A 20,196-nucleotide genomic window follows, 5' to 3' on the forward strand; every position below is an offset into this window, starting at 1 on the left:
GTTGTAAGGTTTCTTAATTAGGAAAGAAATGGGGTTGCAACTTCAGTGGGTTCCTAAAACTTCTCAGAGTCAAAACTAAACAACCAGAGATTTTTGAAATAGTAGTAAAAGTATACTTAAATTTGAAAACCTTACACTAATTTCAGAGTGTTTCATTAGTCTTACGAAGGGTGTTGCATATTCTTCTCTTTGCCCTTTCAGATTTTTGTCTGAATTAAAGCAGATAGTATGTTTATTGAATATGATCTAATAATACAGATGGAACACTACTGTTCTGTAACAGTAGTGTCTGTGGACAGGCAGCAACGTCTTCCTAGTGAAAGGGCAGTAAAATGTACTTGGGGTCTTTGGGGAGAAAGGGAAATGTGTAGGGTAAGGATTAGAGTTAGAGTTCAGTGGCTGTTAACTTCTTTTCTCAGATAAAGCCCTAAAAGAGGTTGTTGAACGTATTCTTCAAACTAGCTACTTTGATAGCACCCATAACCATCAGAATGGATTATGTGAGGAAGAAGAGGCAGCACCCACACCTGCAGTAGAAGACACTGCAGCAGAAGGTGGTAAGAATGTGAAGATCCACTGTTTTCTGGCATGTTTCTGCTGTACTGTCAAGTCTCTTTGGATTCATCAGACTAATTAAATTACAAATGTAATTTTATGTATTAAGTGTTTTGAATAGAAATGTAATTACTGGATTATCAGATACAAACAGCTGGGCAATATATATAGGGACAGTCAACCACTTGTTAGACCCTGTTCTGAGACATGAGAAAAGAAGAACAGAGCAGTGTTTCAGAAGAGTTCTGTAAGGGTTACTCTTGCTAGCTGCTATTCTGGAAGGACATAATCCTTTCTAATGATCACACTGTTAAATGTCCTCAGTTAACGCACAAGGGAAGGCTGGCTATTGTAGCTGTGGAGCATTAGCTGAATTGAGAAACAGTCACTTGGTAGGATTTCTTTTTGAACACATCCTTCAGCATTTGTCCAGTATGTCACTTGCTGAAAAAAGAACTGAAGCCAAAATGAAATGATTTAGAAGCAGTTTTGTGCAGATGAGAATTATTTCCAATCTTCCCTATTTTTTTCCTGTTGAACTTATACTTTACAAACTCTCAGAACATGTTGTTTGTAGTATTGGAACTATCAAAGATCTAAGTACTAGCTGCTGGAGCCTTTCCATTTTGCTGTAATTCCATCACTTAGTCCCTTTTTCGGAAGGGAAAAGTATTTGAAGTAGGGTATGTTTACATGCAAGGAATTCGAAAATGTGGTCCCATACTTGAAAAGATTCCTTTTTTTTTTTTTTTTTTGCCCTTTTAAATATGCTGTGGAGGATAATAAATTCGGAGGTAACAGAATGTAATTCTTTATAGTAAGAGTTTTATGTGAGTTGTTACTTTGTTTTGTTAATTATTTTCAAAACTTCAGAAATCTTTGTTAGTGCTTAGTTCTCTGTTCTGACATTATTTTCTTCATTCTGAGAAAGATGCTTCTTATTTCATCTGCCTTTTATCATCAGGTTTGTTTCTGAGCCCAGCAGATACTATAGAAGTTATGTTAAGGCTCTAATTTCAGATCTAATCAGAATCCTATCTGCCTAAAGGTGTGTGATGAAGCAACTCTTTCCTTATTGTATAGCAGGCTTCTAATATTAGGTATTAACATAAGTCAGGTGTAAATGTGCATCTGTTCATTCTTACACCTAGTCATTCTTCCTGTATGCTAGCTATCTTCATGTCTTCAAAGTATGTTTTTGGTCATGTAAATCTAGTCTGTAATGTCTTGTGGGTTGTTTTTTGTTTGTTTGTTTTCCTTCACATAAATTGTCTATTTTTCTCATAGAACCTGATCCAGCAGAAGAATTTACTGAACCTACTGAAGTTGAATCAACTGAGGTATTACTCACTAGAAAGATTGTCATTTTATGCAGCTTTAATGCCACTTACTTTTACTTTCATACCCTTTCTTATTTTTATTTTAGTATGTAAACAGACAATTCATGGCAGAGACTCAGTTCAGCAGTAGTGAGAAGGAACAGGTAGATGAGTGGACAGTTGAAACGGTTGAGGTAAGATCTTGTGTACTGCAGGTAAAATTGTAACCCCTGTTTCCGCTGACTCACAGTTCATGATGAGTTATAGTATTTCACCCTCTCTCTTTTAACGTGTCTAAAAGTATATATTTAAATAGGCTTGAAATGACTACTCACTCTTCAATTGTATATTTAGCTCAGGAGTTAACTAAAATAAAAACAATGCAGCCTGGCTAAGTCGGTGGAAATCTTGTTCAGTAATGGCTTGTGGGGAAAATACAGGGTAAAGGTTTGGACTTTAAAAACAAATAAATAAAAAAAATGTAAGTCTTTTTGGAAGAGTTTTTTTCTGTTGGTTCTTCTAAGATGACTTTTGTGCCAATGTAGAACATAAGCTTATCTGCTGACAGCTTGGTGTAGTTGTTTCATTGTGCAGTTCCATAGAGATCAAGCGGGAAAATACCTCAGTTAATAGCTATTCCAAATTGCGTATACATGTATGTACATTTCTGCTTTCAAGAAATACAGTACTTAATATGTTTAACTCATTGCTACTTGGCAGTTGAGTGATTGTTTGGTGATTTTTTTTTTTCTGGTACGTTGCTGTTGGGATCTTTGTTCAGTGATTTAGGCTCTAGACTCAGCTATGCATACAAGTTGGCCGTTCTGTTATATTGAAGTCTGTGTCCTTCATGCATTGAAAAATCACATGGGGTCATTGAAGTGGTTGGCATGTTGGACCTTGGTTTGTATGTATCTGGTTAGGACCAAATATGAGCAACAACTTTCAGATGCTGGAGATTTACTTTCTGAGTCACCATAGTTTTCTGCAGCAGCAAATTCCAGAAGGTCACTTTTAAGGACTCTCTTCCTTGGTGCCTTTAGGTTCTTAAAGTGTTGGAGTGGAATAAAGTATTCATCATCTCTTCAAGTGATGAAAGAAAGAGGTGTTATTTGACATAATCTATTCTGCCTGATTTTACATTGTATTAATGCCATTATACATCAATTTCATTGTAGACCACTGAGAGATTTAATAATACTATAATAATAATACTACAATAATAATAATAGGATGGATGTGGTGAACTTCCTGTAACTAACTTGGCCACGTATGTGAAAGATACCTTCTCACACTATTCCATTCTTCCACTTAAACATACTCTACAATACCATTGCTGTTGAACATGGTTCAAGAAACCCTTTGAAAACTAGAGAAATCTTTCAGAAAGAACCATTCTAGGGATGTCAGATTGTGGTATTCATAGGAGACACAGTAGTTTAATGTTGAAGCCTGATTGGCTTCAGTCTTGATGCATAATCACATCTGTGTTTATACCAATTATGCAGTGTAGATCAGAGGTTTTCTGTAGTCCTTAAGGTAAGTAGTATGGATGAAGATATGAGAGTATAGGAATTGGCATTATGATTGAAGCTTGGTGTGCTTCCTTGAGCTCTTCAAGTATCAAGACTGCATTACACAGTAATAATAAACATCATAAATTTAATCTTTCTGTGGTATACTTTTCAGTTTGAGAGGTGACAATATCTGACATGATGTGGGCCTTCCATAAGTTCTAAATTAAAGAATTTCTTTTTGAATTCTCAGAAGTTTACTTTTCTTTGGATGTCTTCTATTGGTAACAGTGCTTTTTGTTGTTCCATGATTAATTTTTTTTTTCCTTCTCCTCTCTTTTGTAATAAGTACCCAAATCTGTGTATTCTAATATGTAAGTTATTTGAGGTTTAGAATATGGAATGTTGGATGAAGATGTATTGTGGGTAAATCTAGAAACTGTCCTGTGACTAACAAAAGGGACGGTTGTTTGGGTTGGTTTGTGGTCTTGTTAAGCTTCTGTTCTTTCATCACCTTTTGTCCTTTGTTGCCCCCCTCCATCATCTTAGTTAGCTCTGAATAGCTTGTCATACAGTTTGATGAGTCAAATATTACTACACTGTGGAGAAATTCAGTTTCTTCTTGATGCTCTCTCTACCCTAGGATGAAGGGAGATATGCGGCTGGGTAATAATTTGCTTTTTTTTTTTTTTTATAGTAATGGTGCTTTTAAAGTTAATGATCCTTATGTTTGAGTAGTTTTCATGCAGCAGACTGCATTTAAATAGCCATTAACTATAGGGCTACAGCCTGTATATTGGCAGCTTAATAAGCAAAATTTAATATATAAGTTTAGTTTGTTAGGTTTATCCAGCTTTTAGGCTTATAACAGGGTAGAGTACTTGGTAGTATTAAGAAGACTAAATGAACAGCTTCCTTTAATGCTATGAGATTTGGAAGAAGCTGGAAAATATTAAGCGTCTTCTGAAGTTATGGCTGCATTATTTGTGAAAAAAAAAACAGATAAAATTATTCCTGTTCTGTGTTTTTTATTATTGCAACAGCTGTTTTTTTCATGAAGATATTAAATGCTTTTGAGTGATTTGGACTTTATAAATGGAGTGATAACATTTTCTAGTAGTAATTACATTGATGGTGAGTAGCTGCTAGTTTTCCTCCTGGGTTCCATTCCAGTCATCTGGCTGACTTTTTTCCTTTCATTTCATTTCAAAGCTTTGTAATATGAAAACACCATGTATGTACTGTAGATAACATTTTCAAAAATACTTTTTTTCATTCATGGGGCTTTCTTATTTGTCAGTAGCCCATAGTTAGCAGTTGGGGGATGATAGTGTAATAGACTGGAGCTGTCACGCTTGTTTTCCAGTGTTGACAGCCTTAGGATATACTTCCATGGGAATTCTCCAAAGAATTTCTCACTGTATGGCTAACAGCAGAGAGCTCAGTATGAAGGGACTCTCAAAGAAGTTGTAGCTGGCCTTTACATTTGTCAAAAGATTTATCTTTTATTTTAATCACAGGCTGTTAGGGAGTTGGTAAAGAAAAGATCCACTGCAGTTTGTCAGATGCTTACGTGTGCAAAATGTAACATGAGAACCATGCATACCTGAGCAAGGGATGGTCGTGTGGGAAGATACATGAGGTTTCTTTGAGAAGTTTTCAAAAAATAAATTCTGGGCTATGAAGATGGATTGAGGGAGCTCAAGTTTAAAGTTCAGACCAGTGATAATAGGACAGGTCTTCTGCCTCACCGTGACTGCTGTACAAAATGTCTTCTGAAAGTCTTGTGAGAATCCAGCTGTTTTAGGTAAATTTAATTATTTTGAACTTCAGATGCATATATGCTAATTTAAATCCTGTTCTACTGTAAATATTAGCTTTGCTTGTATATTTAGAAGATGATTATTAGTTAAGCTCATGGGAGTAAAGAAGCAGTAGACAAGTTCTTGACAATATCTTCTAAAAGGATATTTGTTGATGTGAACACAGATTGCAGATATTGTTTCTGTATTATGGGAGTTACCTAAAAAGCAAAACTGGTTAGAAAAGCAGAACTGCTACAACTTCTTGTGCACTTCAATCATCCTTGTAACAATCTGTTTTTAAACTACTTATGATGGCTATGTTTACAGGCTCATACTCAGCTTTCCTGGTTGCTCTGTTACCTTCAGTATGGTGGTATTGGAAAACTTCTAGCTATTTGTCTTCTCTTTGTTTACATTTGACTGGTAAATGCTGTCTGCTGTTCTGTTTGAGGAAGTTCTTACTGTTTTTCAGTCTCTGAGCTTTCTTGACTGCTGAGAGTTGTGCTTCAGGGCTTGTCTTGCAATGTTTCCACCAGGTGATGCAGTCTGCTGTTCTCTGAGACCATAAATTAGTTAAGCTATTACCCTAGTTAAGGGTAATACTTGAGAAAGACATAGGCATGGACTTGCAAGTTCAGACTGTTTACGTTTACTAAAAAGGTATAAGAAAATAACTGTTCCACGTGTTCATCCTTCTGAAACTTACTTTTCCCTGACTTTCTTTGAACTTCCAAGATAACTGATTTTGTTAAATCCCGTTCTAAAAAATACTTATTGGTACTGTTTTAACATTATAGATGAATCTGTTTAATGAGGAATAGATGGGAAGCAGATAAGATGCAGTCTAAGCTTTCAAACCTTATGAATTGTACAGATCACTTCTCTTGGAGACTAAGATTTTTCTTTAAGAATGTTATAGTAACTATGTCCATAGTGAATAAATGTTTCTTGTATTATGCACTACTGTCTCAATTGTTTCTGTGCATTGTTATGTGAAGCTGAAATTTCAGCTAGTTGTTTGTTTCTTACTAGGTTGTAAATTCACTGCAGCAACAAACACAGGCTACATCTCCTCCAGTTCCTGAACCTCATGCACTCACTACTGTGGCTCAAGCAGATCCTCTTGTTAGAAGACAGAGAGTACAGGACCTTATGGCCCAGATGCAGGGTCCATATAACTTCATGCAGGTATGGTGAAGCTCCTATGGTATTCACAAATGAAAAAACAAAATAGTTCATTCTGTCTGGCTTCTAGTTATTTGAAGAGCCTGGTGTAGATTAGCTGAAAAATACAAATGGTTTTACAGACCTCACAGTGCTGTATGGCCACAAAAGCCACAAACCTGTATTGCTGTTAGAGTAGAATGAAAATGCTATTAAGCTTTTCATTTTTTGTCCTCAACAGAGGAGGAGAAAAGCTGTGGACATAGGACTAGATACTGTATTATGCCTAAGTGAGACAGCTATAAAACAGCCTTTCTTTAAGCCAGCTTAAAATTTGGTGTTATGAAATAATGCTTTCAGACTCCAGATAGTTTTTTGGAAGCTTTCTAAAACAAGGCTTCCTGAGGTTTCTAGTATCTTCTAACCTTTAAAATTGCAACTCAGTAGAAACGCATTGGGAATTAAGTGAATGTATCAGAAAAAGCTTATCTTCTATTCCATAAGGAAAGAATAATAAATGTGATAACAAACGAGGCATATGCTTAAGTTTGTTGGGTTTTTGGTTTGGTTTGTTTTTTTTTCCTACAAAGTGAAAATGCTAATTTTGGGTAAAGAATAAAGATCATCTCCTATTCTTCCTGACTATTCTTCTTGCCTCTAGTTTTTATTCTGTGAAATAAGCTCTAATTTATGTATGTGGGCTGAATTTTCATTTTGATAAATATTTTTGGAATTCTTAGTATCTTATTTTAAAATATATGGCAAAATAGCTATTGCCTAACTGTGGGCCTAGGCTTCCTTTAATGTGACCTGGTCATTTTTAGAGTCTAAACACTGAATCTTTTAAAAATCCAATAAACTGGATTTCATTCTTGTATTACTGTTTCTGTTCCAAGGACTCTATGCTGGAGTTTGAGAACCAGACACTTGATCCTGCCATTGTATCTGCACAACCCATGAATCCAGCACAGAATTTGGACATGCCGCAAATGGTCTGCCCTCCAGGTTTGTAATGGAAAATACTAAATATAAATACTGGGGAAGCCTGCAAGTCATCTATTAGAAATGTTTCAGTTACTGTTACGTTGAAGGGATCATCATGAGTAGTATAGCAGTATGTTTTAGGTGTGTTTCAAAGACATTTGATTGTACTTCTGAGGTGTAGTGTTAATAGACTTCAGATCTTCACTTACTGCTAGTTGGAACATATTAAATTTTTTTTAATGGGTGAAATATATTTTTGCTTCATCTTTTGGAAACTGATGGGTTATTTTGGATGCCTGAGGGGGAAAAAAATATATTTTGTATGGAGAAGATAATTGATATTTCAAATGTAGCTTTGCCAAGCTAGGAAAATACTTATTACTATGATGAGGTCTCAAATAACTGAATTTGATAAGATTGTAATGCTATTCTTTAAGAGGTTTTAGTGTACCATGTAGTAAGTGAAATTATTTTATTTCAGTTCATACTGAGTCAAGACTTGCCCAGCCTAATCAAGTTCCTGTGCAACCAGAAGCTACACAGGTAAAATGTTTATTAAATTGTATTTTGTTGTTAAAATTTAATTTAGTTTTGCTTAGTGTTACAACAGGATATACGTAATTCCTATCTATAGCAGAAACGCAAAGCTGAAGTTCAAAGGTGATCTTTGTTAAATTGTTATTATTTTATTTAGAGGAAGCACTGTTTGGAATGCTGCTGTCATTCTACTACATATAGTTTAAGATTTCTCTTCATTCTCTTCAAGATGGATTAATAATTTGACATGTCAATCTTCGCCTTGTAAGCTGTGTCAAGTAGTATTTTTAATTTAGATAAGCAAATAAAAAGTCATATGCTTTTATTTACAACAGAAATGGCAAAGAACAATCACGGTCTGTATCTGTTCAAGTGATGATCAGACTAAAAGCAGATTTTATAGCTTAACCAAATAAGTTTTGTTTTTGTTTTTGACTTGTTCTATTAAGAATTCATCCCAGTTGCTTACTTGGATAATATTCAATACTGGACTGGATTTAGAGAGCAGTCAGTAAATTTAAATGCTGTTTTCAGTTGAGCTCCTGCATTTCCTGTTTAAGTAGGGTTGCTTGTTTCTGCAATACATGCATTATATATTCTCCTTTTCTTCATGATGTGTCAGTTTCTTACTGAATGGTCTAATGATAACAGAAGTAATGAATAAGAACTTCCTGATTTTTCTGTTAAGTATGTATGACATCTCTGGCGTTAAGGCAGATGCTTGTCCAGCTGATTAATAAGTACCCACAGAAGAAAATTTGGTAGGGAGTGGGTGATACGATGAGTCAGGCTATGTCAAGATGAGGTGGCTGGAGCTCTGCTAATCAAGAAGCAGTAAATTTTTAATGGTTATAAAGTTTTGCTGAATACACAGTTCTACTAAAAGAGTACCTATAATGTATTCCAGAGTTCTTAGATACCTGTGATACAAGTATCTGTGAGCATCAGTTGACTTGGAGAACTTTTGGTTTTTATTTTGTCAGGTTCCCTTGGTTTCTTCTACAAGTGAGGGATATACAGCCTCCCAACCCATGTATCAGCCTTCTCATAGCACAGAGCAGCGGCCACAGAAGGAATCAATTGACCAGATTCAGGTAAGTCTGATTTCACAGGGGTGGGAATGACTGTTTCCAGATGGGAACAAATATTAATCTTTGTTTATTTGAAAATCAATAGATTTTGTGATTTCATTTATTGACAGGGCTGGTTCAGTTCCTTATAAATTCAAAGTTTTGAATCCATTTGTCATTAATAGTGAAATGTTCACTTTCTGAAATTAAACTAAGGTCTTTGTGCTTGTTTTCTTAACATTCTCAATACTATTCAAAAGCTACTAAAACGTTGTTTGTTTTAATTACTAGGCTTCAATGTCACTGAATGCAGACCAGACTCCGTCATCATCATCACTTCCCACTGCATCCCAGCCGCAAGTTTTCCAAGCTGGATCTAGCAAACCTTTGCATAGCAGTGGAATCAATGTTAATGCAGCTCCATTCCAATCCATGCAAACAGTAAGTAGCAAATGAATTCTGAATTACTTTATTCTGGTAGTCATTCCCTTTGTTGTTTTTTACAGTGTTGGAATCAGTTATGTAATTGCACAAAATAGTCTTCGATTATCCTCATTTCAGTCTTGCATTATTTCTGTAAATTATTCTGATGAGAATTTATTTAAAAAATGGATTGGAGCAGAGAGCTATTTTTCTAACATTACAGGTATTCAACATGAATGCACCTGTTCCTCCTGTTAATGAGCCAGAAACCCTTAAGCAACAAAATCAGTACCAGGCCAGTTACAACCAGAGTTTCTCCAATCAGCCACACCAAGTAGAACAATCAGATCTTCAGCAAGAACAGCTCCAGACAGGTAAACTAATTTAGAGAAAATTAAAATTGCAATAGCTTCAGTAGAGCAGATAATAAAGGCTGTGAAGTCTTAAGATATGTAGCAAAGCATGTCACACATTCTTGAATGCTACTTGTTTTGCAAAGATGCTTACCCCTCTGGACAATGTCTATGATTTGTTGCTTTGTTTTGCAGCCTATATATATATAGGTTTGAAAATCACAAACAAGATTAAGGATTATTTTTGAGACGAAGGCAGTAGAGTACTTGCTCTGCTGATGTTAAAATTAAATGATTCTTAAATATGCCATAAAAAGGAAAAAAAAAAAAGGTTGTACTATTTCCTAAGAAGGTAATAGTAAGCTACAATTGAGAACAAATATAGATTGGTTCTCACAGATTGCTGAAAGTCCAGAAAAATCTAGAACCTTCTACTAAAAACATTAGGCATAGTTTGAATACAGCAATCAAAGTCTTTCCAAGTTATCAAGTTGAAAATAAACTATATTATAGAGTCTTCGTGCAGTGCTGTTCTTGCAGCCCACCTCTTACTTGACACTCAGATAAAACGTGTAGATGCAGAGGGGGGTTTCATGGTACGGGACAGAGATGACAGTGGTGAAGTGCTGAAAGCTACTGGAGGTGTAGAGTAAGGAAAAAATGTGATCCTTCTTCGCAACTGATTATGGTCTTGAATCTTGTCTTTCCTGCAAGCTAGGGTAAAGGTTGTGTGAATGAGAAGAGGGAGAACCAGATTTTCACTGTTTCCCTTGTACACTGTATAGCTCAAAAAAAAAAAAAAAACAACTAGAAAAACAATCTGGGGAATGGTGGTGTTGAAGGTGAGCTGTGCAGTATTAAGTGTTTAAGTTTATATAGCAGTTAAGTAAATGTAACTGATGATATAAAAAAAAAATTACAGTGGCTTTAGAACAAAACCTGCCCATAGTAAAAAGCCCTAAAGGATGACCACTTGTTTCTGTTGTTGTGGAATTGCATGGAGGTTGGGGAGACAGAGCTATACAGAACTTCATAGCACTGTGTGGCTAAATGAGGTTGAACTTAAGTATTATTTTGTGTTGAATAATGAAGCCGTGCTTTCCTGCATGTGAAATGGGAGGGAGAATCTTATCACTTATATGTTGAGATCTTGCTTTAACAATTGGTATCAAACTAAAATTTATAGCTCTTTCACTCTTAGATACTGAATTCCATCTATTATTACACTTACTAATAAGCCTATAATCCTTGGATTGTGTTCGTAGTCCATTTCTGATGATTCCTGTGATGTGAAGATAACGTGGCATACCTTTTTTCAAGAAGCAGATAGTCTCAAGCTATCTGTCCAGCTTTTGCTTCTTGGTTTACATGTCCTGTAGAAGGAAAGAACCCCCAACCTGTACAGTCAAAATGGCATCTCTGTTAAAACATTCCCACAATCTCACTTTCAGTCAACACAGCTGTGCCTAGTAGAGAGAATGTAGAGTGATTGCAAATATTTTTTAGTGGCTGTCTGTCAGTTCAGAGGGAAGGAAGCTCTAGAAATGGGCCAGCTCACATTATTTTTTTTGCAGAGAGTGTGTGTGTGTGTTGGTGATTTTTTAAAGGAATTGAAATGGCGCACAGAAATGTTACCTGCATTAGGAATATTTGTTGCTGAGCTTAGGCCAGAGGTTTCTTGGCATTGACTCAATCTAAAATGGTACAGAGCTGATTTACCTTCATTCTCAGATATCTCACAGTATTAAATTTGACACAACTCTGCAGATAAATTTTCTTTCAGTGGGTAAGCATACATTGATGTGTTCAGGGGTACTTCAAAGCTTTGTATATTGAGTTAGAAGATGAGCATATGTGGGAATGTCAATGCAGAAACTCAGGATTCTGTACTGTACTTTTTCCTCACTTCAAATATAGTGGTTGGTACTTACCATGGTTCTCCGGACCAGACCCATCAAGTGGCAGGAAACCATCAGCAACCTCCCCAACAGAATACTGGATTTCCACGGAACAGCCAGCCTTATTACAACAGCCGGGGAGTGTCTCGTGGTGGATCACGTGGGACTCGCGGCTTGATGAATGGTTACAGGGGACCTGCAAATGGATTTAGAGGTAAACAGCTCAAATAAACAGAGTTTCATCTTCCATCATATTGAGAATGGGTTTGATTATACGGAAGTAAAAGAAGAGAAATGTAAAAGTCATTACTCTGAAGGAATTAACAGGAGCAGAAGAATGATACGGTAGTTCTGGATGGCTGAAAAAAATAGTCATGGAGATTATTTTATGTGGCTTTCAGAGTTGCAGAGAGTGCATGTTACAATAGGAAAGATGCAGTTTCTTTTTTGAGTGATAGGGGAGTTAGACTAGTGCCCTTTTCTCATCCTCTTATGTCACTGGAGTATTGTGTTCACCATTTGTCTGTTTAAAATCAATCTGGATTCCAGATTTTAGACTTGGGTCTGAAACTATTCTTGGGCTTGTTTCCTGCCTCTCAGGAAAACCTTTGCTCAGAAGCAGTTTGAGTTGGCAGTTCTGACCTTGCAGGCTGCAGCTGTCAGATTTAGATCCTCATATTACATTTAGCTTTGGATTTGTTATGTAAATTAAATCTCAAAATACTGGAGAAATGCACATAATGGTTTTCTCCTCCCAGCTGTTACTAGATATTCATTCGTGTTTCTTGTAATAGTATTACCACTGATGTTGCAAACACTTGCTTGACTTGCAGAAACAACTTCATAAATGTTTTATTTTCCCTTAGATTTAGGTTAAAAGCTCTTTATGTTACCATATAAAGAAAAGCCTTGTGTAACAGGCTGTCATTTCCAAGTGAAAGACTTGTATATTTTTCCTTAGGAGGATATGATGGCTACCGTCCCTCATTTTCCAACACTCCGAACAGTGGTTACACGCAGCCCCAGTTTAATGCTCCTCGAGATTATTCGAACTACCAGCGGGTAAGATACAAGAAAAATGCATGCATTTGCAAAAGCACAAGTGCAAGTTAATTAACGAAAAGTTTTCCTATGATATTTTTATCGCTCATAAGACAGAAGTTACAGATGCATAGAGATAGCAGAATTTGAGATAGCTAGTTACGATTGGGAGAACTGTTTGGCTGTGCGGTCTCTGAAGTAGCTAAAGCAAAGTTAGTTGAATTATTAAAAACAGCTCCATGAGGAAAGGCACAGAACTTAAATCCATTGAAATGAACTTCTCAGGCTTGTAAGGGGCTGCCTGTCTTCAGCATTTCTGATATGTTATTCTGAAACTTGTATAGAAATACATTATTCTGTAGGAAACATACAGTCAGCTCAAAACTTAGTCTGACTGACTGGAAAATGACTGCTCATCCTCAAACTTGTATTCATAAACAGATTGGATGGCTAATTTTGATACTGGCGTTAGAATCTTCATTTTGTTGACTGGTCCTGTGGGAAACCCATCTATTTGACCTCTGTGTAGTTTGGAAAAAACTGAACACTAGTTCTATTTGCATTTATGACTGATATTGAAGAAAATATCCTGTAATTAGACAAAGAATTTATTATTTTACGTTATTATAGCTGCTAGATACTGGTAAGAGTAAGAGTGTGTTTTCCTCGCATGAATTAAAACGAACAGAATGCAGTATGCTGAAGTCACAGGTGCTTCATCAATGTAGATTGTTTTAAAAGCTCTTTATTTTACTGGTAACTATTAAACCAAGAAAATGTGCATGGTTTATGTCATAACTTTCCCATTTTTATGCTTCAGGATGGATATCAGCAGAACTTCAAACGTGGTTCTGGACAAAGTGGGCCTCGGGGAGCTCCTCGAGGTAATTCCTGAGTAGTGTGTACTTGATTTGAGCTGAATGGAATCTTTTGATTCAATTTCTGGAGTTCTGTATTAAAAAAGCAACCTCAATCCTTATTCCGTAGATCACAGTTGAAGAATAGGCTTTCTTTTCTCTGACTTCATAGTTGACTCAGCTTTGGAAGGAGGACCTCTTGAGGTCCCTTCTGTCTTGAGTTACGCTGTTATCCTGTGAACTACTTGCAGAAGTTTAGTTGCCTGTTGAATGGGGAATTATTTGAGAAAAAAATTAAAAAGACATTTGTTTTTGGTGCTTTAAATGTGGCAGATAATAATGAAGAACTTAGTGATTTTTTTTCCTCTAGATTTCTCATTACTTAAGATCTGCTTAGTTAGATGCATGAGTATTTTGTAAGTAAAATTTGTTAGTAAAGCAACCACCTGGCTTTAGCTGGCTTTCAGCCTTCAGAATTGTGTTTAACTTTCCAGTAGGAGATGAATTACTGTATCTGTTGCAAGGACTTTTTTTTATCTAAGGATACAACATTTTATTCTCTTCCTTGATCCTGAAGAATTATTGCATTTAGGAGTGGAAACATTTTATCCTGTAACTTTTTGGTAGTGTTTGCCATGTGTTCATCTCAGGAAACAAACAAAAAAGTGTACTCATGAGGCCTCCAGTTGAACTTCTAGATCTTACTTTTCTGCAGTGTTTTCCACAGTTCTTTTCTAATAGATTTTTGGTGATGAGATGATGTTCTGTCTTATACAGACATTTTAAAGCTCTCTGATTATAACTTAAGATTCTCATTATCTTTGAGGAGGCTGCACTTAGAGTTCTGTTCTTGACTTTTGGTGCTGAAGGCACCATCCTGTGAAACTGTGGCTTGGAATTAAACCTAGTGTGAGGCTGTTGTGAAGCTGAAAGCATTGTATAGAAAGCTCAGCTATAATGAATAGTCTTGTTGTTGTTTGTTATCACTGATGTGTGGCTGACAGAGAAATTCACCAAATGACCAACAGTTCAAAGAATCACAGAATGGCCCGAGTTGGAAGGGACCTCAAGGATCATGAATCTCCCAATGTCCTTGCTACCAGCCTCCCCATTTAATACTAGACCAGGCTGTCCAGGGCCCCATCCAATCTGGCCTTGAACACCTCCAGGGATGGGGCTTTCACAACCTCTCTGGGCAGCCTGTTCCAGCACTTCACCACTTTCTCTGTAAAGAACTTCTCCCTGATGTCCAACCTAAATCTTCCCTCTTTCAATTTGAAACCATTTCTTCTTATCCTGCCATTATCTACCCTTTCAAAGAGTTGACTCCCTTCCTGTTTATAGGTACTGAAGGCTGCAGTGAGGTCACCCTGCAGCCGCCTTTTCTCCAGGCTGAGCAAGCCCAGCATCCTCAGCCTGTTTTTGTGGGGGAGGGTGCTCCAGCCCTCTCATCATCTTTGTGACCCTCTGGATCCAGCAGCTCCCTGCTCTCATACTGTGAGCTGCACACAGTCCCTTTCTTAATTAAGAAAGAACGGTGGAAGTAAAAATGTGATTAGTTAGCTTGCAGTATTTAAAACTGCAGTAAGCCAATGATTGTTTCACATAACTTCGAAACTTTTAGTTTCAATCTTTGTATCTCGTGACTAATTTTTTTCATTTTTAGTTGAAGTGGTTATAGCTTCATAGTTTGGGGGGAAAGGTATTGAGATAAAGATGAAAACTGTAAAGGCAGGCTGTATACTCTTGAATTCTGATGTAAAGATACTTTGAAAAGCATCTGCAGCCCAAATACCTAGTTTAGAGCAGAGCTTGTGGTTTTTTGGTTTATTTTCTGGTGGTGATGGTGGTTGTTTCTATTTTGTTTCCTTGCATAATTCCAGTGCCTCTCAAATATTTTCTAGGTCGTGGAGGACCCCCAAGACCAAACAGAGGGATGCCTCAAATGAACGCTCAGCAAGTGAATTAAACAAATTCACAGGATTATGTGAAAACGCCAAAAACACACTGGCCAGTGTACTATACATGTTACCAGAAGAGTTATCATCTATTTGTTCTCCCTTACAGGAAGTTTGTTGTAAAGGGACTATTTTCATTACCCATAATGACAGGACTACAGTTGCCAGCTTTATGTTACCTGGATATGGAAAGAAACGAAACAACGTTTACTCTGCATGTTCTGTCCTAAGCATCATCTTGAGCCTTGCACATGAGATTCAGATTCCTCACCCTTGCTAAGAATAATGCAAAAAAGGCAATTTTCAGGGTGATCCAGTCTCTCCATGGTTAACTGAAGTGGCAGGAAAAAGCAAAGACTCACTTCTGATATTAAAAGTGATGCAACAAATTTGGATATAATCTGCAAATTCATAAAGAATTACTGTGGTGGCAAAACCTAATGTGACGAAACTTAATGTTCCCATGAAAGGATTGAAAAAGTGAAGTGTGGCTTGGTAGAGCAACTGCATTTCAGCTTTTTCATATTAAACTGAAGCACTGAACAGTTAAAGATGTGTAGCAATGCGTATTTCCCTAAGCAGGCTTATAGCCAGTTTTTGACAAAGAAGAAGCGCCCTTAGCTACAGCGCTGCTCGTCACCAGGGCCCCGTTTACTGTGGCTAAGGATTTAAGATCGCTTGCATAACTGCTAATGTTATTGTGTAATTTTTTTTCAAGAAAAAAGCTTTGATTTGGCACTTCAACAAAATTTTGCAACAGATGCGAGTTATAATCTGGATGGCCACTGTATATTTGATGTGAAGTATTTAGATATCTCTTTGAAACACATTTAAGTTTCTTTGATAGCAATGACTTTTGTAAGGATTGGTACTCTCTATCATTCCTTATGACTTGCACATTGTCTGTCACTAATACTTCACTTTGCTGTATTATCACCTAAATAACTGATGCCGGTACTGATGGAAATCTCTAATGGATAATCATAACACTTTTGGTCACATGTCCTTTTGTCTTTCCTGCAGCCTTGAAGGTTTTAAGAAATCTCAAATGCCCGCTGCTGCTGCCCTTTTAATTGCTATCTTTTGAAAAGCACCAGTATGTGTTTGAATTGATTTTCCCCTTTTAAGGGAAATGACAGCCAGCAGTTACAGTTCTAATGGTATAAGCAAGACAAATAAAACATGTTTATAAAAATTGTATCCTGAACACTGGTTTTCAGCGACTGAAACAAATCTAATGTAACGGGTTTACGCTGCATAAGGTTTTCTTTTTTCAATGAAAGATTTTCCTGAATAGTTGTCAAACTCCCGTTTTCTCATTTGATTCTGATATCTGTGACATCTAGGAAATTTTTCTTCTTGTGGAGACTTTCCTTTTCATCAAGGCAGCAATGTCTAGAAGAAATGGCATAAGACTAGGAGCTGGAAATTACCAAGTTTTACTCAAGTTTTTACTGTATACTTGTGGTATAATCTTTGGGAAATCACTTGTGCCTAACTTTTGCGCACATGCACTCTCTCTGCAGTGGGGAGAATATATTGATAGCTGCCTCCATAGAGGTGTTGGTAGTTTTGTTGCATTTATAGCATGTGCAAGAAGAAAAGCGCTGTGTTGCTCATCGTATAATTCCTGCGTGTGGAAGGGTGACGTTAAGGAACAGCTACCCATTGCTTACCTGTTACATACAGAACTGAAAGTTGTTTTTGCTGAGAGGTTTGCCCAGAGGGACATTTCTACTTTGTATGACAACTGAACTTTCAGAACAACTTGTATTTTTTGACTTCATTGCTGAATAGTGCACACAAATAGGTGGTAATGTCACTTTTCCATCTTACGTGTGAAGAGCACAAACAAGAAAAGTTTTTACTGAGGAGCGATAAGCTTTTGAAGACAATGCTACACAGCAAACATCTTGAAACAATGCTGATGGCTAGAAGCACAGCAGTTGTAGTCAAGGCCTAGGAACATTCCAAGCCAGTGTAAAGATAAAACCTGCAGTCTGGTAAGAAGTTGCTGTTCTGTGTCTTTTTTAGGAAGCTGTTACTGAGCTAATAGTCCCAATTGTTTTTTTTAACTGGAAAAAAAAAAAATAAACCTGATGTAGGAAACTGATGTAGGAAACAGTGATTTTTTTTTTCTTCTTGTGTGCATCAGCTTACTTTGAAATGGTTGGTAGAATATAAGCTATTCAGCCTTTTCTGTTGCACACCAAATGGAATTCAATAGCTAATTGTAGTTGGATAGTAAACTTGCAGCATACTGAATTAAAGACCACTGAATTGATCAGAACATTCCACTTAAGTTTTTTTTTTTGAAGCATAATTTAAATTTATTAATAAAACATGGGTGTTTGAGAGGCCTCTTATTTGAGATGCAAAGTTGTAAGCCTTTTCGTGTATGAAAATGGTCTTTAGAATAGCTGTTCTACTGTATGCTGATAGAGGGAGATGTGTAACGATAAATAACTATAAAACAAGTACTTAATACATGTTTAATCTGGGAATTTGCACTGACTCCTTTAATCTCAATACATGCAGCTAATAAACAGTATACTGAAAAATTGCCTCGAGTCACAGTATGGCACACAGATTCATTAACTGGTTTTCTGGCCTGTTCAGGGGGTCTGTGAGTCAACCTTATGGTTGACTAAAGGTCCAGCTTGTTTTCTTTGCTTGGTCTGCTGCAGTGCAAGTGTGGAGCTACACGTTTTAAAGAACTGTATTTAGAGAGAGAACTTTAGAGCTTTTAAGTACCTTCACTGCTTAGATTACTTCTAGATATGAGCTGCATTCAGATCAAAAGTAATTCTAGATCACTTTCATTTGGGGAAAAAGAAATCTCTCTTCTGAACATGGAACAGTTACAAAAAGTGATGGTAAGCAGGTGAAATAGGTAGCAGTTCTGGCCTGGTTCTGTTGTAGAGCCCTTTCTTTTCATACCAGGGGCAAATATCATACTTCTGAGCCTGTATATAAATACATCAATTGCTCTCATGGTGGTTTACTTGATTCTTCTCTGAATTAGTTTCTTCAGAGCATTACAGACAAGTAATGACTGCCTTCTGGGATGTGCAGCTATTACAAGAGAGGTGTTTTTATTCTAAGCTGGGACTGCATTATCTAACAAAGTAAGGATGTGATAACATACAATGTGTTTGAGAACCAGCTTTTAGCACTGCAGTATGTAATAAAAGGATTCTTGAAGTAAATCACCTGTTAGGTGGCTCCAGAGTTTTCCAGATATTTCTACCTAATGTTACTGTATCTGGGACGCTTCGGATCTTTCTGGACATGCTATGTAACTTAATCGTGAGCTGCTTGTCGTACCAAGGTCAACCTTGTCCTACATAGTTCTCCATGTGTATTGGCTCTCTTCTAAAGAACATTCCACCAATGCAAATTTTGGATTTTGCGATGAAGTTCGTTCTTCTTAACTGCCATTTTTCTTTCCAGGGTATTGCAGTAAAGTATTGAAGTCTTATGACTGGACATCATCTAGAGTAGCTGCAAGAATGATATTGATGGCTGGTTAATAGCTAATGATGTATTCTGCTGGGTCTTTGTAACTTTCAGAGAATTTCATTACCTTACAAGTCTTCTCAATATGTCCTGAATACCTCGTGTTTTAGGCAGATTATTTGATTGGGTTTGAGGTTACCTTCATGTACACTGCCACTGTAGAATGGACGAGCCATCCTCTCCCCAAATGGCATTTAAATAATTAGGTGTTGAAATGACTTTAACCGTAGGCAAATATTCAAAGTGTAATAAATAATACTGAGAAAGCAGTAACTTCCTGTGATTAATTGCAGATAGGGCAAAAACTTTGTAATCCAGCAAAATAAGGTAAATGATCAGAAGAGTCTTGACCTTCCTGGTCTGTATTTTGAAGGTCTGGCAGTAGCCAAACTAAGTAGCTGACTTTTTTTTTTTTTTTTTTTTTTTTACCATTTCTTTGCAAGAATAATTCATTATAAATGCTCATCTGAGATGCAGATGTTAAGTGTCGGGAGGAAAAATTGTGCGGTATTCTTCAGATTTCTTCTTATTTCAAGTCTGCTGTAAATATAAAGGGATATGAGGAAGCTGCTCGACATTTAATTCCATTAATAAGACTGTCAGAGTCACATCTTGAAAAATAAAGCTCCTTCCTCTTATCCATGCAAAACTCATCTTGCAACTAAATGAACAGAACTGCCTCAGTCTTTCAGATCTGTGCACGTCTTTTTACAGCGTTCCATGTGCATTCAATGTGGAATAAATGAAAGCATTTAATCATTTGTGCTGGCACCATCACTTCTGCAGATAAGATGGGTAGTTATCTTTTACCTTTGAGTGACCTGAAAATCAGTGCTTTGTCTGAGAAGCAAGCAAGAAATTGTCCTAAACAGGAAAATTTTTCTTTTGAACTTCAAAAGATAAAGGTTTTCTTTTTAAAACATGAGCTTAAATATAGTTATGATCATCTTCCGGAAAATGCATTGCAAAACTGTTGCAGTATCCTTGTAATTCTTTTTGTAAATTATAAAACGAATTATTCCATCACAAGATCAGAAGCTAAGTGGGCAATTAGTCTCATACTAATATCAGATTTCTTATGTTCAGCAGCAGAATTAAGCACAAGGAGCTTTCATATTAACTTCAGCAAAATTCCATTGTTTAATGTGAGATTGGCATACTATATGCTCATGAAGAAAGGTAATGACTTAAACTACTTT

The 20,196-nt window shown here is 36.6% G+C and overlaps 1 protein-coding gene across 4 annotated transcripts in view; it reads left to right on the forward strand.

Moving 5' to 3' along the window:
• CAPRIN1 (cell cycle associated protein 1) overlaps positions 1 to 17,573 on the forward strand; it is a 33,365-nt gene extending 15,792 nt beyond the window's left edge. The window contains exons 7-19 of one of the 4 annotated variants that reach the window (XM_031593331.2): positions 420 to 557; positions 1,843 to 1,895; positions 1,982 to 2,068; positions 6,226 to 6,381; positions 7,254 to 7,362; positions 7,823 to 7,884; positions 8,862 to 8,972; positions 9,240 to 9,389; positions 9,595 to 9,745; positions 11,642 to 11,836; positions 12,584 to 12,684; positions 13,484 to 13,547; positions 15,425 to 17,573. In XM_031593331.2, coding sequence (XP_031449191.1) covers positions 420 to 557; positions 1,843 to 1,895; positions 1,982 to 2,068; positions 6,226 to 6,381; positions 7,254 to 7,362; positions 7,823 to 7,884; positions 8,862 to 8,972; positions 9,240 to 9,389; positions 9,595 to 9,745; positions 11,642 to 11,836; positions 12,584 to 12,684; positions 13,484 to 13,547; positions 15,425 to 15,489 — 1,442 coding nt within the window. In that variant the 3' untranslated portion in view covers positions 15,490 to 17,573. The remainder of the gene's footprint in view (positions 1 to 419; positions 558 to 1,842; positions 1,896 to 1,981; positions 2,069 to 6,225; positions 6,382 to 7,253; positions 7,363 to 7,822; positions 7,885 to 8,861; positions 8,973 to 9,239; positions 9,390 to 9,594; positions 9,746 to 11,641; positions 11,837 to 12,583; positions 12,685 to 13,483; positions 13,548 to 15,424) is intronic. The other 3 variants (XM_090140767.1, XM_090140768.1, XM_090140769.1) reach the window with 3 other exon arrangements.
• The last annotated feature ends 2,623 nt before the right edge of the window (positions 17,574 to 20,196 follow it).

This window comes from Phasianus colchicus, chromosome 5 (genome assembly GCF_987193195.1).
Source record: "Phasianus colchicus chromosome 5, bPhaCol1.hap1.1, whole genome shotgun sequence".
Classification (NCBI taxonomy): domain Eukaryota; kingdom Metazoa; phylum Chordata; class Aves; order Galliformes; family Phasianidae; genus Phasianus; species Phasianus colchicus.